The sequence below is a fragment of the Emydura macquarii genome, unplaced genomic scaffold, assembly GCF_026122565.2.
Source record: "Emydura macquarii macquarii isolate MOO-44397 ecotype Brisbane River unplaced genomic scaffold, CSIRO-AGI_Emac_v2 contig_1348, whole genome shotgun sequence".
In the NCBI taxonomy this organism is placed as follows: Eukaryota; Metazoa; Chordata; order Testudines; family Chelidae; genus Emydura; species Emydura macquarii.
Window position 1 is genome coordinate 19490141 of NW_027131485.1, and position 27338 is coordinate 19517478.

General features: G+C 40.8%; 1 protein-coding gene across 1 annotated transcript in view; it reads right to left on the bottom strand.

Moving 5' to 3' along the window:
• LOC137155263 (uncharacterized) overlaps nt 1-27338 on the bottom strand; it is a 156249-nt gene that overhangs the window by 3055 nt on the left and 125856 nt on the right. The window contains exons 52-70 of the mRNA XM_067551467.1: nt 26310-26476; nt 21989-22126; nt 21079-21241; nt 20152-20273; nt 18547-18687; nt 17189-17317; nt 16394-16555; nt 15081-15245; nt 13754-13919; nt 12667-12851; nt 11745-11837; nt 10056-10260; nt 7738-7925; nt 6727-6824; nt 6183-6367; nt 4894-5096; nt 4124-4313; nt 3267-3376; nt 451-573 (exon numbers count right to left, since the gene is read on the bottom strand). Coding sequence (XP_067407568.1) covers nt 451-573; nt 3267-3376; nt 4124-4313; nt 4894-5096; nt 6183-6367; nt 6727-6824; nt 7738-7925; nt 10056-10260; nt 11745-11837; nt 12667-12851; nt 13754-13919; nt 15081-15245; nt 16394-16555; nt 17189-17317; nt 18547-18687; nt 20152-20273; nt 21079-21241; nt 21989-22126; nt 26310-26476 — 2933 coding nt within the window. The remainder of the gene's footprint in view (nt 1-450; nt 574-3266; nt 3377-4123; nt 4314-4893; nt 5097-6182; nt 6368-6726; nt 6825-7737; nt 7926-10055; nt 10261-11744; nt 11838-12666; nt 12852-13753; nt 13920-15080; nt 15246-16393; nt 16556-17188; nt 17318-18546; nt 18688-20151; nt 20274-21078; nt 21242-21988; nt 22127-26309; nt 26477-27338) is intronic.

A 27338-nucleotide genomic window follows, 5' to 3' on the forward strand; every position in this document is an offset into this window, starting at 1 on the left:
TCAATAGTCTATAAAATAACTGTGCAGCAAATCTGGCATATTAACTGTGAATGAAACCAAGAACTACAGAGGAATTGACTTTTTTCATTCCACATGTCTGTTATCTAAAATCAGTATTAATACATCCTTTTATGATGACTAATTCCAGGGCTTTACTATATTTCCAGATTCTAGTCCAGTATGGTAAACTACAATGTCGAGGCAAGATAACATTCCACAGATCAGAGAAATATATTTATGTAGTGGAGAGAGAGCAACATTTGGTTAGTCCTTCTGTGATATTGTTCTGATCACAACAGAAGTTGAGTTTTCAGCTAAACTCCTGATAGTTAAAAGTATGACACTGGAACATTCACCTTCTCTGCAATCGTTCATAATTCAGTAATGCAGCTTTGAAGAGTGGTGCTAGGAGGTTCAAACCTCCCTTCACTGATTTCTAGTAATACTTACAACTTTGAAGCAGTTCCTAAGAAGAGAGTGGGGTTCTTGAAAAAACATGTTACAAACTTTTTGCTTAGCTGTGATGGAACATAGCTTCACTTTCTTCTGAACATAGCTGCAGGGACTGCTCACCTGGGAAAACAAGACAAGTCAAGGCATAAACACAGTTTTTTAAAGCTCTCATGCACTGTAAACCTCTTAATTTCATTGGGAGATATCACTGCAAGCAGTTTAGCTGAAGGCTTGTGAGGCTTATTTTTTTACATTACATTGAATAATTGTTTATTGTTTCATTAATATTAAGATGTGCCATGCACTCTTTATAAATGAAACAAAGACTGTTGTCTTATAAATGTTATAGACTATAAACATCATTTCCTCTTCCTATTGATTGTTGTGATTCATAAAATATTTTTTTTGTATGGCTGTTGAAACAGAAAGTTGTTGGCTAGCTGTCTTTTTTTAATCTATCAGTTATGTTATTAAAAGTAGTGCTTTTAGTAAGAACTTTTAACAAGAGAAAACAGTTACTCAGATTCTTTCTGACTATAAATATTCTTGTTAATAAGTGTAATAAAGTTTTAACAGATAATAATCATAAGTGGAAGGTACTAGCAGTGATCAGCGTTAATGCATGATGAGACGTGGATGGATTTTCGTGACCCTTAGCTCAGGTCCATTCATAAAGTGGTGATATGCAATAGCAACAATATCAGAAATGAGCAGCATTCGCTCAAACTTATGCTATGACTTGTTTGACATGAACACTGCAAATGCACATCTATGCATCAGATCAGTACGCCATATGGTCAACTCTTTATTCAGGCAGAACACAAATGTAAGCTCAGGTTCTATTATCTCCTTAAAGAGAGAATTTTAACGTGTTAATTTAGCCTCCTAAACAATTCTTTTTCTATGGAGGCATTCAATTGCACTGCTCCTGTCTTGCAAAGTCTCCTTTTTAGCTTCCCCTGCTGTCATAGCAATTGGTCCCAGAGCTAAAAACTGAACATGTCTTCATTTGATACCATTGGTGATGTCATTGTATGGCATGGCCTGAAAAGTAGAGGAGCCAGCCACTTGCCCCTGAGCACTAAGTCTATCACTTTAGTTATCTTCACTGACCTACGGTGCAGGAATCCCGAGGTGACTACTCTAAGGCAGAACACAGCACATGTTATTCTTTCAGGCTTGGCTCTGGACTATTGTGCCTTATGTGCGCCCTGCTTTCCTCTTCTAGCACCCATTACTCAGGCAAACTTCCTGATCCGGAGGGAGAGATGTAAGCTCCATTTTATCAGTACAATTAAATACACTATCCAGCAGGTTATTTCCACTGTATTTTCTCATCCTACCCCTTTAAAAAAGTTTATAATAGTTAGAATGAGTTCCTGAGTTGGCATATTTGCATTGCTGGCCATTGCTTCATGATATCTGACAATGGTACATTATTAGCAAGTCAATCTTTTTATTATTTTTTCTGAACAGGAGATGAGTCAAACTGATGGCAGGCAGCACATAGAGTTCAGCTAAAGTCATGTATAGATTCTTCTTGGCGGTAGTCAGCACCGCAAAGATGCTGTGGGGCATACAAATGAAATGTAGCAATCAATAGCATAAGCACAGCCATTATGACATCAACCACTTAAACAGGTCATGTGTGCCTCCTCAGCTTGTTTATGTATCCTAACAAGTTTCTTGTGTATTGTGTTTAATTGATTATTTAACTCAAGTTGCCCAGATGTTTTTGCATTGGGTGCTTATATATATATTTAAATAAATTAAAGGAAAGTAATAATAAATTAGAAGTTTACATTAACAATTAAACAGTACATCTGTGTCCTATCCCTCCATGAGTCTGGCCATATTACCACAGAAGTATACATTGCACATTCATTAGAGTCCATCTGATTCTCCAATAGCAGAACAGGAGCAAGATATCTTGCACCCTTCTGCTATTTGGGGCAGAGTTCAGAGGCCCTGAATTGGAGTGTGATAGTTGCAGCGTTTCTGGGTATAGAATTAGGTCATGGTCTTGCAAGTGAAGAGAAAGGGATGAGCCACAAAGTTTCAGTGGCAACACCTGCTTTGGGTATTTTTTGAGTAAGCTCTTTTAGTAACTGGTGTGGAAAGGCCATAGAGGAGTTATTACCAACCAGAGTTGGTGCTCTCAAAGGCAAACAACTTGACTGGGCATTGCAAGCTGAATTTTCCTTTTTCTGTAGTTTGTCCTGCAGTACAGCTTATGAACTCTGTTCATTTTGACTGGAGAGCATGCAATCAAATATATATTAACTAGTTGCACTCTTGACTCGATTAGATATATGCCTAGTTTAAGTGGGTCCATATTAGAATTGTGTGCATGTAGTTATAGTGGCTAAAAACACAATCAGGGAAATTGTGTGTGCAAAAAACCAACGTGATGTTTAACTGCTCGTAACTGATGCATTTATTTGCTTAAACTTACCAAGAATATTCACCTCCAGGCAGAAACCAAGCACAGCAATGTTCAGCCCAGGGGAAAGATACCAAAATTTTTATGCTTGGTTTCTGCCTGAAGGTGAATTTTCTTGGAAAATTTAAGCAAATAAATGCAGTTTTCCCCAAAATAAATGTAGGGTGAATATTTTGGTCCATATCTCCAGTATTCTGTGACTAACTCATGCTCCCATTTTCATTGTACAGTTTTAACCCCTTCAGTAAAACAGAAGTTCTCTGTCACATGTATGTTACGTGTCTCTTTGTGTTCCCAGTGCCATATGTGAACCAAAAGGACAGATATATTGCAACAGTCCTTTCAGGTAGCAATGAGGTAGCCAGTTTACCTGCCAGCTCCGTGTGAATTCCTGCACACTACCCGTGTAGGAGTGATTGGGAAGCATCCATTCATTTCCCGCTTCATTATCATTGGTACCAAAAAGACCAGCTGATACACCTGGAACCAAATGAAAACTGAGTAAGATAGAAACAGAGCCACAGGAGAATGCTGGTATTAGAAGCCGTCTCTGGCCTCTTACTATCCTGCCTAGTGGAGCTCAGGTATAATGCAGAGGTGATGTGTTTGGGTTTCAGGAGGATGGTATCCCTTGGCAGAAAAACAGGTTGAGGGAGCTATGTTGTCATCCCAACTGTTAGCTTTTCACTCTGCCCTCCTGGCCAGAGAAAGGAGCTGCCATGACAGAAGACCTATATTTCTATAAATACACGGTGCTGTGCTGTAAAGGTTTCATTGGCATGAGTTTGGGATGGTGTGTTACACACGAGTGATGAAGCTGTGAGTGGGGTATGTTAATCATATCAAAAGAATGAAGCTTTTGTACCACACTTTCATATGCTCAGTTATGCCTGACATATTAGACAGCAGCTCTCAGAGTGGCTTGTGGAGGTGCACGGGCTGGTCACATGGTACTGGCACCTCAAGCTGCTATGCTATATTAAAAGACAGAAAAATTATAAATATTCTATGTGGCCACTTGCTGCTATTACTAATTACAGGGATATATTATATGTCTCATCATATTAACTGGCAGTGTCTTGTGCCATCTCTAGGGCTTGAGGAAAAGGCTGATGCCTGAGGTTTCTAGAATTGAGAGAGAGAGAGAGAGAGAGAGAGAGAGAGAGAGAGGAAAAAAAATGAATTAGAAGCCCAAAGGTATGGCTGTGCTGAATGTTTAGTACTTACCATGATGCCATCCATCCAGTGTAACAGTATAGAGGTCATAGTGAAAGTCACAGGAGACAGAAACTCCATTCTCATTTGATACTTCTATTTTGTTAGCTTCTTTTCTTACATTGATCTCATTCTTTTGAAGGGACTGATCCAAACTCTGGCAGTTATCTTCCATCAGGGAAAAATTGTACATCTTGTATGTCTGTTTTAAGATGATGATAATTTTCCAGGTAACTAACTTAGGATGGTCATTGAACAGTTTTGAGTCCCCTGAATTCCCCAATGTTGTTGTACTTTCAACTATTTCAAACATAATGTATGTTAGAAATTGCAATTCCTGGTTATTGGTCAGCTCACAGTTTGCAGATAGGGCTGGATGGTGCCATTTCTGCACAACTCCTGAAGAAGCAGTGGTGGACAGAGGCAGTAAGGTATAGCTTGATCTACAGGTGCTGTAGATCTTCCTGGCTTCCATGGACCATACAAGAGTCAGGGGACAGGTTCCTTGAGCCTTCCTCACTCCATGTGCCCATAGATGGGCCATGCAAAATATGGTCCAGAATCAACAGTATTAGTTTCTCTTATTGAAGGCTATTCCCTTTTTCCCCTTTTGCTGATATATTAATGGGCTGCTCCTTTCTTTCCATTAATTTATATGAGCCCCTCTATGCCATGTCTGGAGTGCAGATAAGTTCAGGATTTGCTTCACTGTCAAAGTGCAGTGATTTCAGTGTTGCACATTCTCTTCTGGAAAGGAATGAAGTTTGACTCTCCCCTCCTACCTTCAGTCCTGGGTAGATATCAATGGTAGTCCGGTTCATCTCCACATGCAGTGATCTCAAGCCGCTACTCTCCTGGTTCAATACTATGGTAAAGGTGTTGTGAACAAAATCCTTGGCAAGAAGCACACTACACTTTGATGCTAGATCATATATTCTTCCATCAAAAGTCCTAAAGTGCTTGTTTGCCATTAGCACAGCGTGATCTAGAGGATGATATTGCAAAAGCAATGTCACTGTGTTGTTCAGAGAGCTCAGTGGGTGGCACTTATTAACTGCTTGCCAGAATCAGAACAGCTGTTTGCCTATTTGTTCTCAGGAAAACTTTCTAAGGTATACATCAGTATGAATTCTAAAGCAATTACAAATTGTCCTGTAACAGCAAATTCTCCAGCAGGAAAAATGCATCCGTTTCCTTACAGTCATATACCAGTCTGGATCCCAATGGCCTGGAACTTTGGGAAGTATGAAAACTGCACTTGAGCCCATCCCTGTTTATAACCTTACTGCTAAATATACTCATTCTTATACAGAAAGTATGAATAAATATTAAGAGACTGTCTCAAAGAGAGGAAAGCCAACAAAATCAGAGATAAGACCTCACAGGTGCTGAGGACTCAACTCCAACTGAAGTTAATGGAAGCTGTGGATGCACAATGCCTCGGAAAATCTTGTGGTGGAAGGCCACTCTTAATGCCCTCCATTCTGCCCAGTTACTAGAGCTAATGCAGCATGATAAATACTGTCCAGAAACTACTGTTCCTGGAAGATACACTGTCTACTAACTGGAGGTCAGACGTTCAGTGAGGACTGCTCCTATTAGCAATGCTCCCTATCTAATTATGCCGCTGAAGTTTTTGCAGAGCCAATCTTGTGCACTCTCACATTAATGGGAGTTATGCCACTGACTTCAATGAAATTAGGATCAGCAATATTACCTCAACCAAAATGCTTTCTCTGAGACCAATCATAATACCTCATCACAATGGGAGATAGGTGTGATACAGATATAGTCTGCTTGCTCATTCCCAGTTTCCCAACATGGTGGTGTTATAACACAGCTTTTCTGTACAGTATGTAATTACAAAAATAAGAAAAATTCCCATAGAAGTTTGCTGGAGTTGAAAGTTCACAAAAATGGCTTATTTACCAGTAGGTGACTGTTACTCTACATGAAATACTACAAAATACCATCCATAAAAATATGGTGTGTGTTAATTCAGAATTCTGTCTGGAGTTCAGCGGGAAATGGAATCAGCTGAGAAATACGTTAGAGCTGTCAAGGAACTTACGTTCAAAGGGACTCTCCATCATCCTCTGTTTGATTCTGTAATACTCAGCGACTGGGTTGATGTCATAGAGGTCCCTGAAGGGCCTCATTAGCTTGTCTTCAATGAGGTAGTTAGTGATGTTTGCCAGGTCCACAGATTGGTCTCCTTTAGGCAGCATTGGCAGTTTCACTGCCACTGAGCAGTTTCTGTGGGACACAAGTGATTCACTCGTGCTGTTACTGGTCTCAAATTGATTCAATGCAATTCATGTATCAAATGTTATAAAATGGAAAAGAAAGGTGCTATTTAAGGTTGAGTGTACCATAGTTATTCTATTTACTGATGAGTATTTATTCTCTGAAGTGAGAAAAGCAGCCCATTATAATAGATGATAACTTATATTGTCAATGTTAATTGGTATAAAGGTTGTTCAAAGCACAAGATAGTTGCTTTGTTCTGTTCCTTAACAATGTAACTTGAGGTGAAAAACAAATATGCAAGTATCTATTTAGAAGACTATACTGCAGTGTAGGCTTTATCTAAAAGCAGGAATACCCAGTGTTACCTGGCTGAAAAACTGTACAGGTTTGATAAAGGCTTCGAGATCTTGCTCACAGCTCTAGAAAACTTGGCTTCTGCCCACCTCAGCATCTGATGTGTTGCCTAGTTGGAACCAGAACAGGACATTACAAAATCAGGGTTGCTTTGATATCAAAGGACTATTCAGAAACATAACACTCAACCCTCCCTCACATTTTTCAGTTGCCCGACAGCATGTCGTCTTGTCATTTAGAAGTAGATGGTGAATGAGATGTAAGCCACGTTGATCAGAGAGAGATATATCCTTCCTATGATGATGTCATGTAACATGTACCAACACTTCAATGAGTTGATGCACTACAGTTGCTACTACAGATTGAGATCTCTGTTACTATGCATTGGTTCTGCAGCACAGACAACCTCCTTTAAGTAAACTTAGGTATATTGTACCTCTGAAGGTTCCCAAGGCTATTTACAAACTATAGGCTGACAGGAATTACACAGGCACTTCTGGGATGGGAAGACAGCAGCCATGTGGATGACAAGCACACTGCTGGTGATGTCATTCTGGCCAAAGACACCCGAGTGACACACCCTCTAATGTGAAAAGTGCCATTGAGCTACCAGACCACTTTTTCAAAAGTAGCAAACAGCCACACCCCTATATTAGAGGTACATGCACAAAGCAGGTAGGTGAAAATCTACCTGTACAATTTGCATACACAAAAATGTTGCTTAGACTTTTAGGTGCAGTTATAATAGGTAGTTTGAGAGCAGGTTGAGGAATATAGCCCCTGCTGTCCACACAGAGGAGAGAGAACCATGACTTTTATTATGATCTCATGTGACTAGCCCAAAATAGAAAATGGAATGAGATCCAATTATGGTATCTACCTTGAAAAGATGAAGGATGACTCAATCTGAGAGGAAGCTGAACCTGTATGTAGAGAGATGCTCTGTAGTTCAAAGCTGATGCTTAGACCTACAAGCCATTCCCTCTGGCCTATGTAAAAATGAAGCATTATTTTATACTAACCACATCCAAGCCTGTTTTCATGGCTCTTAATGTCACCTGGATTGGGTCCATTAACCATACATCTTTTACAATACTGGGCACAAAAGCCTGGATTTTCTTCATATATGTCTCTGTTTTCTCTTGCCAAACCTCATCCAGTGGCTTCAAAGTCACATCATAGTAGGCATCCTTCAGCGTCGCTAATGGCTCTGAAACACGTGTGAAGCTGACCTTAGCAAATAGATTTTTCAAGTGATCCCCAGTTGTAATTTAGGACAAAATCTTCACTGCCCCCTACACAGGTGGAGGGTGGGAGTGCAAGAGGAAGAAAAGGGGATCTTTTCCTGCACAGGAGATAGGAGCTTCAGTCTTTGTTCTTCTCTGAACACTAGGCTGTGGGACAGGCTATTGAAAACAGGTATGTCCCTGGTTCATCTACACAACTGCCAGCATCCAGCAGCAGACTCAAGTGAGTCCTGCAAGAGGGTGTTCCCTGCCTGCCCCTCACCTCAGGCCCTCTGGACCTTGAGCCCCTGCCCTGTGAGTCCTCCCCCCACCCCCGGCCCCCGCTGATGCACCCCCAGGGCACTTCCGAACTGCACCATGGCACATCTATACATGCTCATGCTCCACACTCTCCATTTCCTCACCCTCGTGTCCCGCCCTGATACCAAGTGGCAGGACCTTTTACCATCTGTTGAGGGTGAGGAACCCCGGTGGGCCAGTCTGTATTCTACCTTGGTTCCACGGCCCGCTGGGGATATTAGTTGGTGGCTCCTTCATGGAGCCATGAGCACAGGCGTGTACCTGCATGGTTCACCCCTCGTCCCAAAGTCTGTCCCTTTTGCGGTGTGAGGGAGACCCTGGCACACATATATCTGGAGTGCGCCAGGTTGCAGCCCCTCTTCCGGCTCCTCCAGAGCCTCCTCCTGAGGTTCTGGCTGCACTTTTTCCCACACCTTCTGATCTATGCACACCCCCTCGGTGGCCCCACAAAGTCGTGGGACCTCCTCATCAACCTCCTCGTCACCTTGGCCAAGGTGGCCATCTATAATACCATGGAGAGGATGTTGGCTGAGAAGGTGCTCTGTGACTGTGGGGCCTATTTCTGTTCCTCTATCCACTCACGCATCTGGGCAGAGTTCCTTTGGGCCACATCTGCTGACTCCTTAGCTACTTTTGAGGAGCAGTGGGCTCTGTCTGGGGTTCTCTGCTCAATGTCCCCTCAGGTTCCCTTCATTTAGCCCTTTGACCTTCATACCTGTTCCTGTTTTTTCATTCGTTGTCCCCTGTAATCAGTTGAGTCCCGGGCTCAGTAGCTCCTCCCCTTAGGCTAGGGGAAGGGCTTTTAGCCGTGGGTGGGTACAAGCCCGCCCACATCTCGGAACCCAAACAGTCCAGCAGCAGACACTCAGGAGCTGGGGAGTGCATGCTACTCTTTCAAATCCACTGTAAGGAATGTTATGTAACACGCTTTCTCCATGCTCCGTCGGTCAGTGGGCTGACATCTGTCCTGCCAGGGCAGGATGCCTCACAGCACCTGGCTGCTCTACCATTGCAGCTTTACCTTCCACCTCGTAATTCTTCAAGAAGGAGCCAGGGGACAATTTGGTTATTATAACTGAAAGCACAAATACACGTTGAATATGAGTCTAAGGACTAAGTCCTGCTATTGGCTATAGAGAGACAGATCCCGTTCTGTCACTCAGGTAGAAAAGTTCTCTTGTGCCATGAAGGCAGCTGTTAATCACAGATGAATGCAGTTCACTTTATTTTCTTCTATTAGTTTTACTGCAACTGTTGTCCATCTGAAATGTGTGAAGTGCTAGCGATGGAAAGGGCTGGCAGCACACTACCCACAGAACAGTACAGTGCCCAAAATCTAGCTAACACAAATCCCAGCACTCTAATCCTGGAGTTAATGGTCCTTTGATTTAAATGCTAGGGGATTGGCAGGGCATTTTCATCACGTGCTCCTTGACTGAGGAATCTGTTGCCAGCGACAGAGCCTAGATTTACTGACTTTCAACACATGAGTCAAACACTAGACTTGTCTTCTAGAATTTCATTAGAAGGTGTGTTAAACTGGGGTTACTTGGAGGCTTTTTACTGTGGCAACTGGAGAAATGATCTATGTGAATATGAATCCAGTGGAGTTTGTATATATATATGTTTATAAATAATCTATCAGAGCCCAGAGTCTTGATCAGCGCTTTTTGATAGATCAAAATAAAATCATTTGTGCTATTCAGTATCTTATTTACTCAGTTTGCTAGCCCCTGCTTCTTTCCTACCCTGAAACCACCCTGTGCAGTGCACACCCCCGTGGCTCTGCTTACTTTGCAGTTCGTTTTGCATTTGCTGTACAGTGTCTTGAATTTTTTCCAGATAAAGTGGGAGGCTGTTTCTCAATGTTTGCCTGATTCCACTCTGCTTCCACATCTGGACGACAGCTTCCCCCCCATTTTGGAGAATTCCAGCAACCTCCTGGGAGGCTTGCAAAGGCCAGCCAGCTGCTTCATACAGGAAATCAATTTGCTGCACCTACAGTGGACCCCAAACGGCAAGAAATGTAGAAATATACAGTGATTGTTAGCAAACTTTTGGAGCATGTTTTCCTGTGACAATAATCAGAGCCCTGGAGCCTTAGGACTACCATTTGTTAGCAGCAGACCTCACAGCTTTCCCATAATGCTTTTGTGATGAACATGGGAATTTTCTGTAATATTTTTGTGCACTATCCTCTTGGCATCACAACCCATTTGTGGGGGCAGAACTTGTTTTCTCCCTCAGCACGGGGGATCAGGGTTGGCATTTGAGACATAGAGCCACTAGGACTGCCGGGGCTGGGATCAACACATTTGAATGGAAGGCCTCACAGAAACAATAGGCACCCCAATGTCTGAAAATTAACACTTCGCTGCAGAGACAGCTGCGCCTGTGACTGCAGCATGGCTGCGTCCGGAGAACAAAGACCAGAGAGATCAGGTGTCTGTGTGAAGCGGAGCAGGGGACATGGGCACAGAGCACTCCTGGAACGGGGGGAGACAAAGGAGACAGGCTGGGTGAGGATGGGCTCTGGGGAAGCAGGGCATAGTGACACACCCACAGGAACCATACCCTAAGGCTGACCCTCTCATGCTAACCCCAAGACTTTCAGATTCTGCATGCCAGGGGACTAATACATTGTTAACTCATACAGAGGAGGCTGCCCACCGTAGCTGCAGATACGTAGAGTAGTAGGATCTGGAGGGGTAAAGAATAAGCCTCCCACAGGAGCGTGGCTTGGCTGGGCTCGCTGAAGGCAGGGATTGTTGGTGCCCAAGGCCTAGTTTCAGACTGGTGGAGGTTGTGGGCCTGCCCCTGTGAAACTGTGGGACTCTTGAGGTCTGGCTTGCTAAGAGGAGCACTCCCACAGGACTGGCTACAGGCTGGAATGTAGCCCAAGGCCTGTGAATCCGTGACAGCTTTGTACCTTTCTGTAAAGGAGCAACTGTTGCATATTGACCCCTTACAATGGAAACAGACCTCTAATACATGAGCTGCCCAGGAGAGGGTTGGACAGTGCAAAACACACATTTTGGGGACAATTTGGGACTGGGAGTGTGTCACGGTCACTCTGCAAGTAGGAACCCAGGCTGGTGGAAGCCAGTGTGTGACTGGAGTGCTGCTGACAGGCTGCGGGGGTCCACACCCGGCTGTGCCCTGCATGCTGTTAGGCTGTGGGTGAGCAGCCCAGCTTGGGAGTGACATCAGCAAAGCATTGTGAGGCGCCCAACGTTGCAGAGTAAGTGGTCAGATAACACCTCCCTGGTCTGCATTGCTCCCCAGAATGTGACAATGAACCTTTCCCAATGGTTTTAAATAAATAAGACCAGCAGCTGAAATAGAAAGGATACTTCTTGCTCAGCGTTTCATGGTGCTCTCAGGTATACTGCAGGACAGCACAGGACCATCCTGCATTAGTGATTTGGCCATTTCTAAGATGTTTATAGTCTTTAAGCCAACTTGCCATGCTAATTACTCACTGATCTCCTGAACTTCCAAACAGATTCATCCAACTTCTTGATCTTCTCCATGAGTTTGGCTTTAAGACGGGACCCAATTTCATTAAGTTTATACTGTGAAAATATGAAATATCAGGATTTGATGATATAGGAACCATTTATGCTAGGCCAAGATCATTAAAAGTCTACACTAGTTTAAACTCTAGCAGAGGGTCCTGCTGGTTGAACTTCCAGTGAAGAAACAAGCTGCACATTGCTCCAAAAGTGTGCGGCCTTGGCTAGAAAGGAGAACAGCAGAAATTTGCTGATTCAGCCACTCTCGGAAGACCCTTCTCCTCGCAGCACTCCTACGGAGCCCTGGTGTGCTTTCAGAGGCTTGGGCGCTGAGCTAGGATTCAGGAAACCGAGGTTCTATTCCTGGTTCTGCCACTGACCTGCTGGATGACTTTGGTCAATTGCTTCCCCCTCCCCTTTGATCTGGCTCTTCTATTTAGACTGTCAGTTCTTTGGGGCAGGGCCCGTCTCTTACTATGTTTGTACCTAGCACAATGGGCCCTGATCTCAGCTGGGTCCTCTAAGTGCTCTTGTAATACACATAATCTCTCTCTCTCCCGGATAACACAGGAGGCATCAGCATAAACCCTACCTGAATGAGAGATGAATCTTGTAATGTCTAGCTCTAGGTGTGGTTGTAGTCCAGTAGGTATAGTCCACTTTTTGCAAGACCCACTCAAGTGTTGACTCATCCCAAAGAGAATGATGGTAACATAACATACGTTGTTATCAGGGGAGAATCCCAAACACCGCTAATTTGCCATGTTATTGGATACAACCCACACATGACACCCATTTGTATAATGTTCCTCTAGTTTGATAAGGTTAAGAAAATATTCTGTAGCTCAAAATGCAGCACTCTTAACAACTGCTGCTGAAGGCATCTCACCTCAACTTTAACTACTGGATCTCCACACCCATGAGCCACCAAACTCAAGCTCTGGTTAACAGCAGTTAGGGTCAATTGTCCCATTCTTTCTTGCCTTACACCATTAACACTGAGATAGGTATTAATGGTAGCCATCTGTTGTCCATCAGTACATGCAGTGAGCTCTACTCCTTCCTCCAAGTCCCCTGCAAGAGTAAAAGGAGATATTCATTTGCATAGACAACATTACAGCCATTGTTGTTTCAAACCCAGATTTATCATTAATTGAATAGAGTGGTATTTATGTAATAGCTATAGAGGTTATGTGCTTGCAGAAAGAAGCAAGGACTAAATAGGAGAAAAACGTCATTTTTAGGGTCTCTCTCTTTGTGTAACTTGTATATACGTTACACTACAAGTGTGCAGGTTTTTTTAAGCTATTGGAAATGAAGTAATGGGTTATCATAATAAGGTGACATTCTCTTCTCAGATCTTCTTCTTAGGTAATCTTTATCTTAGGTAAATTGCTTTGATCACCCATTCCCACCTCCTACTCAATGGTTGTCATTAGACCTCAAGTACCCGGCTTTTATCCACCTACCCCATTGTTCTCTATGCGCTTGTATATGTATATGATGCCTCCTATATGTTATCCATTTGCTGTATCATTTCTACCTACTGCATCTGAGGAAGTGAGCTGAGGCTCACGAAAGCTTATGCCTGCTGAAATTAAATTTGTTAGTCTTTAAAGTGCCACAGAACTCTTGTTGTTTTTGCTGTATACAGACTAACACAGCTACCCCTCTGTCACTCAAGACAGCTTTTCAAATACATCACCACTTGTTCAAATCCAGACTTGGTGGGTCGTTATTCATAAGTCACCACCACCTAGCCTATGTGAAATATGAGATGTTGGGCTCGGTATAGAGTCCATATAATGAAAAACCTATAATCATAATTGGCACCCTTGTTGATAGGCTCAACTCCCAGGATTCAATGGCAATGAAAATTGAACTAAGCTAGCAGTCGTTCCTCTCCTGATGAGGAATGCCACTGGCTGTCAATCACAGCTTATTTTTTTTATAAATTGCAACCCTAATATACTTACCCTTTAAATATCCCATGTAATACTGATGACATTCCTTTCCTGTAGAAGCAGTTACTTTTATTTTCTCTTTTTGATCAATATTTCCCTCCATCAGGACTTGGCTTTGAACAGCTGAGGAAGTAGCAGTTCCTGTCAGGCCTAGCCAAATATCCTCAGATGCTTTTAGCTGCATTCATAAAAATGAAAATACATTTATGCAGAGCCAAGGCAAAGAATAAATGAAGCATCATTCAGTGATGATGTCGGAATGCCAATGGATTCTACATAAGAACAGATGACAGTGGAGATATTTTTCAATGCCTGTGCTTTACACACAAGAGAGATCCTGTGCTAAGAAGCTCAAGCATTAGGATTATTGGCTCAGGACAGAACAATCTGAGAGGAAAGTGGAGTCAATCAAATACCACTGCAGACTATGCCAGGCATGTGGATAATCTTTTAATGATGGCAATAAAGGAAACACTGATGATCAGTTACTTGCTATGTTGCCAGTTTGTGTCACTTATTTCCAGTGCATGTGCCAGAGTATAAAGCTCATATGCATGAGTTGATTTTCCCACCTTTAATATCTCTTCTTTCTACATAGCTCCTTTAAAAGAATGTCCAAATTATTAAAATATTTCAAGTGGTAGTTAATGCTGCATAAAATAATTATGGTTAGCTATCAGTGTTCCTCCCAAAACATGCTCAACAAGGGTCAAGATGGTGTTGACCTCAATGCTTTTTCCTTCCCCATGAGCCTCTCTGTCTTACTTGCTGTCTACAAGTTGAGAGAGAGAGAAAGGAAGGTGTTTGCCAGACTGATAATCATAGTGTCTGGCACTTCTCTGTCTCTCTTGAAGAGTCCAGTGCTGTTTTCTGGCAACAGGCCCTTTGTTTGAGTCTAACATTTTGTTTTCCTATGAATAAAATATGCTTGCTTTTGCTAAGATCCTGCTTTATGCTTCACCAAATAGGCCAGTCACTTAAACTGCAGATGCGGAATACAGTAGCTGGTTGTGGAGACCATTTAAAAGCATACCATACATTCCAGTAGAGAAACACTTAGTGCATTTGTCACCAAAATCTGCAGCTGACTAGTTTTGGTAATTTATTTTCTCTTGTGGTCACGCTGCATCTGCAGTACACACCAACACCGTAAAGGGTGAGTTACCAAAATCAGGAAGCAAAAATCCTATTTGATTTTTAGCCTCTATTTCCCCCATTTTACCATCTTGTGAGACATTTACTGCACTTGAACAGCTTGGAAGCTAGATGGCAGTATGTCTTCAACAGAGAATGACACTTATTTTAAAAGACTAATGCCAGTGTCCAACGTTAAACTCACTTCAAATTCCACCAAATACTTCTTCACTTCAGCTGTGCTGTTGTTCTTTAAGGCTATTGTGATCACACCATCATCTCTGCCATCACCAGTCAGGTGGAATCTGCCTTCTGACTGCAGGATGATATCTCCTCTGTTGAGCTGATGCTTTCCAGAAAGAACAATTACCTAAGTATGGAACACATCAATATTTAGACTTAGGTCTACTATGGAAATTAAGAATAGTAAGAGAATCTGCAAGAGTAGCCACAGATCTTGGCATTCTTTCAGTTACTCAGCAAAATGATGAACTATGCTTGTCATTTCAGAAACCAATGCATCTTAAAACGTACAGCTCCCTCTTACTCTATCATGCCTCTAAATCTTTGTGATTTAACTACTGTGCATTCAATGATCAATTATGTCCACAAGGCTAGATGAATGGCTGAACTGCAATTGCAGTTTTAATAAAACAAGTGAATTTCTTTTTGGTCGTGTAGTGAACTACTGTAGCAGTCATTCTTGCAGATACTTTTTTATAAACAGAAGTTTTTTAAAGCAGGAAGATATATCAGATTTTAAAGTGACATGTTAAAGATAGGCCCCAAACCTCAGAAATAAACAACCCCCTAAACTTTGAAAAAGTTTATTGGGATCAAGATGAGAACCCTATCTTTAACTGGGCCCAAACCTGCTATGCTTGCCAATAAGGGAAGCAGCTGGGAAGAGATCAAATTTATTTTACAAATACAGAGACTTAAGTATGCGGTCAAATATTGTAAAGCTTTTAATATCTACAGGAATCCCTGGAGCCTAAGCATGAAAACAAGACCCAGCCCAGAAAGGTGACCAGTTAGTATGTGTAAACTAAAACCAAACATCAGGCCAAAGCTTGGCCTCCAAATGCTACCACTAGCATCAGAGCAGGCAAAAGATGGGACTGCTCTCAATCAAGGCAGTATAGCTAGGGATGAAGGGGAGCATGATACGTTGCTCTTTGGTGATATCTCTCACCAACTGATGGAACTGCATAGACAAGCTCTGGGAAAGGCTAAAGGGCATATGAGTGAGGGGTTGGGAATGGAGTGACTGGGAATCCTTGGAATTCTTAAGGGGCACTAGAGAATCTTTCTTTCCATGTGGGATATATATAAAAAGCGGTTTGGCGGCAATGACTCTTCTTCCCCATCCCAATTTTTATTTATATTTTGCTAAATTCTAGAAACAAATATCTGGTGGCAATTTTTGTGGAAAGCAGAGGCTCAATGAAAATCAGTCATTTACTTGGCAAATACTTTTGAATTGCAGTAGCATCAATGTATTAATGTCAAACTTACATTTGGAAGGTCACACAGCGCAAGACTCATGTAATAAACCAGCCAAGTCGAGAAGTCTGTTTCTATTTTACCCAGCATATGTTGCTTGCTGCATGAGGTCAGGAAAACATTTTCCAAAGTAGTGTCTAACTGAATTTTATCTGGACACGATGGTCTGTTTCTCTGCATTAAACCAAGAAAATATTCTGTTAATGTAGCAATTGAATGAAAAATTAGTTATTTAAAACAACAGTATTTCACCACACCTCAGGTTGCCAACTTCACGCCCCATCCCATATTCATGGTTTGCTTCTGAACCAAAACGAGGTCCAATATACATACACAGCCAACTAATTGGTGGTGTCAGTTCCATGTCTTTCCCAGCTCCTGTTACTCAAAGAGCCAAAGCTTCAACATACTCCAAAAATACAGCTCTTTCATTTACTAGCATGTTGACTTATCAGCATAACAATGTGATGTATAGCATGGCCCCGATGCATAGCATCACTACAGCATCATTGCACACTCCAGGCAAAAGCGATGCCTGTATTTTATTTCAGTTGATTTATTGTTAGCTATTCTACATTTAACTTTTTCCATATGAAAATAAAGGAAATCCATAAATAGTGATAATCTACAAAATAATAAGAAAAATAACCTTCAGCTCAAAGAAAGATGCTTATAGAGTGTTTCTCAAAATCCATTCTAGATTTTTTATTCATGTGACATTCAAAAACTAAGGATAAACCACATTTACACAGAAATTGCTCCTGCAAAGTATATGATGAGTATACAGATATAGAAGCCTTCTGATACCTCATATGTCAGATTCTGTCTGATTTTTTTTCCATCCCAGTTCAGATCTAGATATTCATTAAACAAGACTGTTGCTTGTTTTATAGACCAACATGCCTGAAGATTTCCTACAGCTAGCACTTTCTGAAGCTGGAAGAGAGAAAAATAGAATATACATGTTAGTGCCTTTGCCTGCCTTATGTTTTCTTTCTGGAAAATTGGTTTACACAAAATGCATTTTATAAACTTTTAGAGAATTGCTATAGTGGCATATGCGCCAAAGTAGAATCCATCTCAGTGCAGAGAGCTATCACAAGTGGAGCCTATGCACCATTTAAGTTCTGCTTTGTTCCTATTGAGAAATTTAAGTGGTGTATAGCTGCTGTGCCATCATCACAAGAGTGCATTTCATCCTGTATGAACAAATTATTTTTAGACTTGAAACGGAATTTGTCTGCACAATTGTGAGAATACTTTAGATGGGAAAGGAATATAGTAAAGATGCCTCAAAAGTTTTACTTTACCCTCTCTAAAGGTTTGATAAGAAAAAGTCTGCTTCAAATACAATCAAAACTCAGGTTTTCTTGACAACAGAAGGAAATAACTTTCAATTCTCATAGTGATTAAATCTCAGAAAGTAAAATCTGCCTACTCCTACTAAACTTCAAATTCATACCTGACCTGAAGAAACTGCCACACAACCATCCCAGAGGGTGATGTTGAACTTAGATTTGTCTTCCAAAGTAATTTTGAAGTCAGCAGGCTGCCCTCCATTCCAAGTGAGCTGCATCTAAAGCCAGAAGAGATGGATTTCTACAGTGATCCTGGACTGCAGGACTAGAACTAATGGAACATTCCTGGTAGAATCCTCCCAAAGAGGATGTCCCATGGAAACAACCATATTTGTTGCAATAACTACTATGGAAGGCGAATATTTTCTATTCACAAAATTTTGAGGCATTTGTACATTTAAGAGAACATGAATGCTCTGCTGAATTGCATGCTGTCAGGCCTCAAAAACCACCTTGTGCTCCTCTTGGCAAGTCCATAGATAAACTGCACTTTTAAAATGAAGTCAATGAAAGTCTTTCCGTTGACTTCATTGGAAATTGGATTGGACCTATAGTCCTTCCTCAGCAAAACTACCCTTGAAATTAATAATTCCGGTGGGAGTTTTGCCTGGGTAAGAACCAGAGAAACAAGACTTATCCCTATGCAAATACTGATCATTCCAGATACATTCAGTTTCGTATGAAAACAAGTTGAGAGTTCTTTGATAGTTATATCTTTATATCTCTGATATATCTCTGATATAAAGACATAGTATAAATCGATTATTACAGATATTATTTAATTTGCAGCACATCTCATTATCGTACCTGCTGGTTGTATTTTCCGTCTTTTCTTTCAGACAGGGAATTGACCTCTAGTTGTCTCAAGGTGAAATTAAATGGGTGCATGACAGCGACTCGGTAGTTTACGTGCTCTTTTCCAAATTTCAGGGAAGATGAAACTAATACCTGGCCAACATCAACAGACATAAAAGTGGCATGAGAAACAAAACTCCTTATTATAACTGAACTGGGAAACCCAGCATGAAGGTGTTTTCGTAGCTTTTACTCAAATGAATGACATGCTTAACATTAGAAGTCAATTTTAGAGTAAGGGCATTTTCACTACCTAAATCTCCTCCGTGGTTTTAGCAGGATGCAGCATTTCTCTTTACTAGTGCACTAGGCTATGATCCTGCAAAGATTTATGCATGTGCTTAATTTCAAGCACTGTGTTCCATTAGCTTCTGTAAGACTTTTCATGGCATGTGAATTTTAAGCATATGCATATGTTTTTACAGAATTGGGGTGTAACTTGTGTAGTGTTGTGTGTGACGTTAAACAGTTCTCCCATCACATATGGAAATAGCAGCATACATTTCAGCAGTGGTTGAAGTGTTCCCTGTATATATCTCTTCTAAATTTTAATTTGGGATTTTGGTGCCTGTACATTATTACTCTAAGGGAAGTTTGATTCTTTATGGAGGCAAATTCATTTTCCTCTTTGGTAATGAGTTTTATACTTTGCTTTTCCCCTTTCCATCATTAAGAAAATAATTCAAATTCAAAATATACACAATTTACTGTAAGTCAGAGCTTGAGATGAGCTCAATTATTCACCCATGTTTTTATGTTGTAACTGAGAAGGTTCTGATTAAATTATGCTATTTTACTTTATCAATTATTTTTAAAGCCAGATTTGCTCCTTTATTTTAAAAACGGAAACTGGTTTACCTGTTACACCAGTTGGAAATGTATTAGACATTTTATGCCAAATTTATCATCCTTACTGCTAATTAGGAGAAATCAAAGAAGAAAGGACTGGTTAAATCACTGATGCTAAAAATGCCTGCCACTTGGGATATTTATTGTCTAACTCCTGTAAATATGAATCCAGCCCACTTCATTGAAAGAAACAATCTTTTAATCCCTTACAATCACCTCCCCCACTTCAGTGGCTTCTTATCTAATTCAAAATTCTTCTTTTGACTTTAAAATTCCCCAAAAGATTTGCTCCAGTCCACCTCTTTGACCCTTTATCCATCCTCTTCCCCATCCTGGTCATTTGCTTCTCCAATCTTGGCCTCATGCTATTCTGAACAGTTGGTTTTTGCCCTTTCATTTGGGTTGGAATTCCTTCACTCTCCCACTGTGAACCATTTCCATTTAGCCTTTGATTGCCTTTCTTTGTAAAGCAGTTTGTAGGGTTGCTGTATGAAGGATGTTGCACACAATAAGAGGCACTGCATTTACATAGTTCCAGTAAGAATAAGGACTGCTCCTCATTTGTAGTTTTACAAAGTTATCTTAGTAAGTTTACAGTTTCCTCCTGCTCAAATTCCTTGGCTATCTTTACGTCTCATTTAGCCTTTTCAAACACACTTGATATTCAACAAATCTCTTCTGGCACGTATCTGCTCTATGCCGTTGTACCTGGTCCTTGTTGTTCCAACCAATGGTGATGTCATCCTGATGACTGTGTGTTGAATGCTCCACGTATATGTTGACCTTGGAATGCCAGGGAAGAGGGATGGAGAGAGGATGGAAAAACTCCACTAAAAGGAAGAGTTCAAACAGGTTAACTTCAAATTACAGTGCTGGTTTTCACTTACTTTTAATTAGTGACCAGGCACGTGACATAGCACCTCAAGAAGACAAGGACAACATATGGCACTTACGAAGAATTTTTTTCCCATAAAATGAGTATTTTGTGCCATGTGTTGATTTCTACTGACTATGAAGAACCACAGAAGGAAAAAAAAGTTCTCTATTTACTAATAAATCAACCACACAGCAATTAAAATGGGGACATCTGCTCAAAAGGAACTCCTGTAGGAACACCAGGAAAGTGGCCTTGAGGAAGCTGAGATGCCCTTGCAGTGGAATAGAAGCAGTCTCCAACCCTCCTACTAAAACTACACCATTTCATAGCAAATGGTATTTTGAGATAAAGAAATCTTAGCATTTGCGGTTACATGGTCTTTCTAGCACAGATCCCGTAGGCAGGTGGGAGGCGGTGGAGGGCCAGTGCCACAGGGAAGAGACTAAAAGGCAATGTGCACAGTGTGTGTGGCGCTCCCCAGCTGCCCTTGTGCAATGTAATTTACTACAAGCAGTTTCTGAAGAAGGCTGTATGAAATGAATAGACTGTCCTAAAGGATAGAAACAAAGAACCCCATCTTAAAGTCCTCCTTGAATTCATTGGCAACTTTGCCTTAGCAACCTCTGCAGGACTGGCCCCAAAATGTTTGAACCAAACTGGCATTAAAATATTTAGATAAACATGAAGGACGCAAAAGCTGATTAAGTTTACTTGATTATCTACTATCAGTGCCTCCCAAGAATTTGAGAGAAACCTACCCTTAATGTCATGGTCTCCGGATAACTCTGGGAAGAGTCCAGTATAAACACCTGTTACTTTTACCTCCTTGCCATTCCGCAGCACACTGTGTCTCAACAAATGAGTTCTATTACTTTTTCGGTAAAGCGTCATGACCACAAGCTGTCTTGGAAGAGTTTTTAACTGAAAATAGAGTGGAGGGAGGAATCCATTAAAAGTCAGAGCTCCTGAGACATAAAAACTGAACATGTATAATTTGAGATTATTGGTTCATTGGGACCAATGAGCATCTATTAAATAAATGTTTGTAAGGTGTCTAGCAGAATGGGGCCGTGATCCTTGCCTGAGCCTTTTAGTTACTACCACTATATAAATGACAGTGCATGCCTGGTGTAAAATACACTACTCTTTCTACTGCAACTGAATGTACACAGTAAAGTAACCTCTTTACAATATCTGTTTTCAAATACTTATTGCATACTCTGCCATCTATATCTGGCTACACATACTACCGTATTCTCTCTACTGCACCTACAGAGTCACCGTTTAAAAAAAAATCCAGCATTTGTCAGCAGTTTCTACAAACAGGGTAGAAGTTTTCAGTTTTCTTCTTGATGTAGATTAAGAAATACGTGTGGTAACTGTGCAGTAGGAGTCGGCAAATGCTCAATTTTAAATATATTATAACATTTTCTCAACAGCATGTCTTGTATACACTGTGCACTGCCTATATGCATGCACAGACAAACACCAAACCAAACAATGATTACACTGTTGGACGTTAATCTAACTGTAATCCATAGAATACTACAGGCCTGCTCTTGCTGCTAACGTTGTCAAAAGCAAACCTCCTAATGGCTCCAACAGGAGCAGGGCTAGTCTTGAGCATAAACACAAAATGCCAGTGCTTGTTTTGCTGATGGTACCAACCTGGGGCATTGTGTGCATCATTTCAATGACTTTTCTGTAGCTGGTCTCAGTGAAAGTTAATTTAGTTATAACATGAAAATCCTCTTTCTCCATCCTGACAGAGAGTCTGCCTTCTGCTTCACTCTTGGAGTAATTTACCTATAGGAGTTCCAGTTAAAGATAAAGAGAAAACTGACTTAATTAGAATCAGACTCTTGTTTCTGTGGCAGAGTATATTACATATGGTCGTACAGACCTGGAAGGTGGATGTGATTTGTCATTTTCTTTCTACGTTCACATGAAAAAGCATGACAGGTTACAAAATGGACTCCAGTATCTATGCTAAGCATAAAGAATTAGGCTTTGAGTTACTTTGGCAATAATTGTTCACCCACAAGTAATCTACTGTTTCCTGTTGACAAATGACTCCGTTATTCGTTCCCTCCCACTTGGCTTTTGTGTTCCACACCCACTGCCAGCAGCCAATTTCCAGAAGAGTTTCCTCCCTGACCATTTTTTAAAAATAATCAACTTAATTATAAATACAATTTTGGGACTGCAAACAAAATTCTTTATGATTCAAAATTATGGCATTTCTTTATCTAGTGCTTAGGAAGTAGAATCTACTGATATAAATGAATCCCTTTTATTATGTTAGGAATGCTAACAATATTAATTTGGAAAATATACATCTTAGAAATGTGTCCTGACAAAATAACAAGCAATAAAAAAAATAAATAGTAGTTAGTGCTAGAAATCCTGCAGTTAGAATCTTGAAAAATTAGACGGGGCTAACAAAGATGTGGATGGTGAATGACCTGTAGATAGTTACCTTTGAGGAAAGTTCAGCAGTGCTGGGGAAGTATTGAAGAAAGAAGGGGACATTCTGTAGGACTTTTATATTCAGTTCTTCACTAGAAGAAAGAAATGCAGTTTGTTCAAAAATATTTCTAAAAGTACCCATGAGCACAACACTCAAAAGGGTCCACTTACTGCTGGGATACCTGGGTGCAACTGCATAGGCCACTGAATCTGCTAGAATTTTGTGAATTATGAATTGCACTTAATAGGCTTGTTCAAGACAAAATAAACTAAACAACAGGGGCCAAATTCTGATCACTATGGAAGATATGTATGTACATTTCAAGGAAGCATTTGGCCCAATATATAGGTAAATGCATTATTTGGAATGCTCACACATGCATCACTGGTTTAAACATGAGATTTGGAGTAGGGATATAGGGCATTAATGCATTTAGTTAGTGTTTCCAGATGAACATTTGCTATTGTCAGAAATTCTAGTTAAATGTGAAAAAGTTCTTAGTGCAACTCAGCCTGTTGGTTAGAGCACTGGCCTGAGATGTGAGAAGTTACGTTCTTAGTCCCTGGCTGGGATGTACTAAAATATAGGAGTCATATTCCAGAACTTCAAGAGCCAAAATAACACAACATCTCCTAGACACCCTTAAAAAGCTCACAAGTTTGTGCATTAGTCCTTTCAAAACCTTTCTATTATGATATTTCTTATCTAATCCTTCTGAAGTGAATCACTTTTCAATTACGACACAGAAAATTCTATAAATAAACACCATAAATACCATACATGCTGTACATCAAAGGGCCGCCAAATCAGAAGAATCAGGAAGTCTTCACTATTTTTACTGAGGTTTAACTGTATTGAAGTGACTTTAATGGGAGTTAAACACATGCTTAGAGCTAAGGCATGTGCTTAAGTACTTTACTGAGTCAGAGCCTCACTCTTCTGATCCCCTCCAAATGAATACAATGGCAAAACTCCAGGAAAATGCTGCTTTTCTCCTGCATGGGGAAGTAGGAAGCAGAGATTTTTTGGAGGGGGATTCTACTCTTCACACCACAGTTTTCTTTATAGGAATGTGAGAAGAGGAGGCTGACTATCAAGAGGCCAGCACAAAACATGTATCCACTTGCCCAACCACTGTGTTTGGAGCAGGCTAGGGAACAGCAGCTCATGCCTGCTAAATCTTCTCCATAACCAGCAGCTAGGGGCTGATACCGTTCTTCTGCATACATTTCCCCAAGCAAACAGCCTGTATATTAGGGCTGTGTACTTCATTCAAGGATTTATTATCCACTTCCTTAGTATTGGGGCCATTTAACAAGACCTTAACAGTGTTTCTGGGATCTCACCAGCCTAATTAAATCTTTACAATGACCAAAATCACCCTCTCACCTTTGCTGTTCATTTTTCACATTGATGGTGAGTGAGAGGCTTGTGTTGGGTTCACAGGTCAACTTCAGACACCCTGCAATTTCATTTGCTGTCAGAACTTCAAGGAATGCTATCTGGGGAGTAAGCAGAAAGACAGCAAACAGAATGACTGAGTAAAGGGCAGTCTCTCACTATAAGGCTCTTGGTTATAAGGCTAGTCTCTAATCTAAAGCTATTGGGTTGTAGCTGCTAACTCAAGCAAAGCCCATTGCAAAGGGACCCATTATACAACACAGTGAAACATACAGGGTCTTTTAGCTCTTCACAATGGGTTTTGTGCCCCTTGCAATGTTCCTTGGAGTTGCACAAGTCATGATGCTGCTTTTACGTATCTTAACGTGCTTACTCCCTGGGCAAAGAAGTAAAGAGCTGACTGGAGAATGACAATTCTGCTTCATGGCAGCTTTCAAGGTTTCAACATTTGTTTTCATTCCATGAACAAACCTTTGGAATTATTTATTGAAAACGGGAGCATGTGTGCGTTAGTCAGTCTCACTCAGCCTGTTGGTTAGAGCACTGGGCTGAGAAGTGGGAAGCTATGTTCAAATTGCTGCAGTCTGATTCACAGCAAACTTTTTCATCACAAACCAGGCAGAGCAGAGACTTGAACGCGAGTTTCCCACAAAAGGTTTGTGGAAACTGACACATCTCCGCAAAGCGTCTCAGCTTTAATAAAACAGCACATTTGTTGAACCAGCTCTACTGCTCACATTTGATGGTTTAATAGCGGGTGACTTTAAAACTGAGCTATAGTGTAGCAGTGGGAGGCTTAAGTCATATTAAATGGAATTTCCTGCCTTAACAATTATAATGCTGACTTAAATATTTGTGAACAAGTTGTTTTACAAGTAGACTCCTCCATTTCCCACCTGGATCCCTTGATTATCATAGTTAATCATACTTAAACAGACAATGCAGGCTTCACTCCCTTAACCTCATTTGTACCAAACTGATGCTCTCCAGAGCTGTATTGCATTAAAACTGTATCCATGAACACCTGTTAACATAAATGTATCCATAGGACTTAAATGTTTGTAAGCTTACTGGGAGATACCTCATTTAGAGCTTGATCCTGCAAGGTGCTGAATTCTCCCTCATTGTACTGAATACCCTCAGCTGCCACTGAAATCAGAGTGTGTTGTGTATGCTGAGTCAGTGGAAGCTGAGGTCACTCATGCTTCATACATGCATGAAGCAAAGTGTCTCAGCTCTCTTCCTTTTCTCATCAAGACATTTATCTTTTCAATAAAATGTCTCAAGGTGGAAAAAGCGAGAGGGTAGTTCCTGTCCTCTTTAGTAAGATGCTGGCATTAAATATTTAATATTAATTTCAACATTGACAATATGAAGTTCTGATATGGATCTAATATTTATTTTAAGAAGAATTTATCTTAATCTACATCGGTCTCCTAGCTACACATAATCTCATCTCATGTAGGAGGCTACATCAGGAGTTTACTAGTACTGCTTCTATGCGTCACCCAGTAGAAGGGGAGGAGACTTTCCAACCAGTACCCTTTCCAAGAGATGAATGTGTGCAGCCTTTGCTGACCCCTGATGGGTGGCTTGGAAAGTTCAAAATATTGCTTGAATAGTAAATTTGAGTATGTTGTGAGGCCATGAAATGTACTGCAGTCATTGTATCTGGTCCAACATCCATGCTAAAATGCTACAAATGACTTAAACCGAAACACAGGAATTCTATATAAGGATTGTATGCATAAAGCTGTTTTCCGTATAGTCTTTCTGGTTTGCTAAGAATCTGTTCACATTAGAAAATGTGATCACCATGGCTCCTTTTAAATCTGTTCCTTTCCGAAGTGTATGTTTAGCCATGTAAGAACAGGAATTTCTACTTAGTGGATTTACTTGGAAGTGGATTGTGAGCTCTGCATAGTGTTTATTTAAATTAAATAAGTATTTGGATACACTGAGCCAAAACCTGCTCTCATCTACACCAGTGTAAATCTGGAGTACTTTCACTGAAGTTACTACAGATTTGTGCCAGTGTAACTAAAATTAGAATTATTATCCATGGTAACTCAATACAATCCTCTAATCAAAGCCCACAAAGGTATCTAGCTCTTTTACCTTAATCATGAAGGGAAGTCCCAGATGCTTGAGAACACTTATTGAATGTTTTACCTCTGCCATCAGTTCAAAGATACCATACAGCTCAAACTCGGTAATAACATCCATAGTCAGAGTTATATTTTTGTCATCATATTGAATCTCAAAAGTCATCTTGGTTTCATTTGCTAAAAACAATGAACATAACGTAAGTCATGCCCTTTTAGTGGGCTTCAGCCCATTCAGTGCAGACTTATACAAAACCGAAAGGGCCAGTGAATATGCACCCTTGGAGGAAAGCCATAAAGCATCAGACACTCTCGAATAGCATGAGTTGTAGTCTTGGGTTTGCTGAACCCAAACACTGGCTTCTTTAGCTGCGTTTGTATGTATTAAGCCCTGATTTAGCAAAGCACTTATGATTGTGTATTACTTTTAAATATGCAAGTGGTGCCATAGATGTCAATATGCTTTGCTGGATCAGAGCTTTATTCTCTGCCAATCCACACGGTTTTTATAGCACCCAACATACTGGAAGTTTCCTTTAGCAAACACGACCTGTTTTGAGGTCAAATGCTCCCCTATGTTACAATGAAAGATCATCATAATGTTTCAACTGAATTTTTTTGTTCTTTTCCCCCCCTCTTTCACTCCCACTTTCTCAGTAGCAAAATGGAAAAAGGACGAAAAAGGAGGACGAAAAAAATGGGAAAAAATGAGGGTGGGAACCTGAAACCCAAAAAAATGTTAGAGAAGGCAGGCAAAAATGCAGAGATGCATGGAGTATGCTGGCTTGTGATCAAGTGAGAACGAGCACCTATTACCAGCTAATGGAGTCACACCTTCTCATTTAAGTAGTAGGGGCTTTAGCTGTTGGTACTGAGGGTATTGGCTGGGTCCCTGCTGACCTCCATGACACCTGTGCTTAGGTGACTGGTTGTTCCTTAGATCACACAGAGCTTACATAAATGTGACCATTCTTCCACTTGGGCACAGAAGATGCTTGTTGCAGTGGGAGATAGGAACTGAAGACAGAGATGGGGTCTGCAA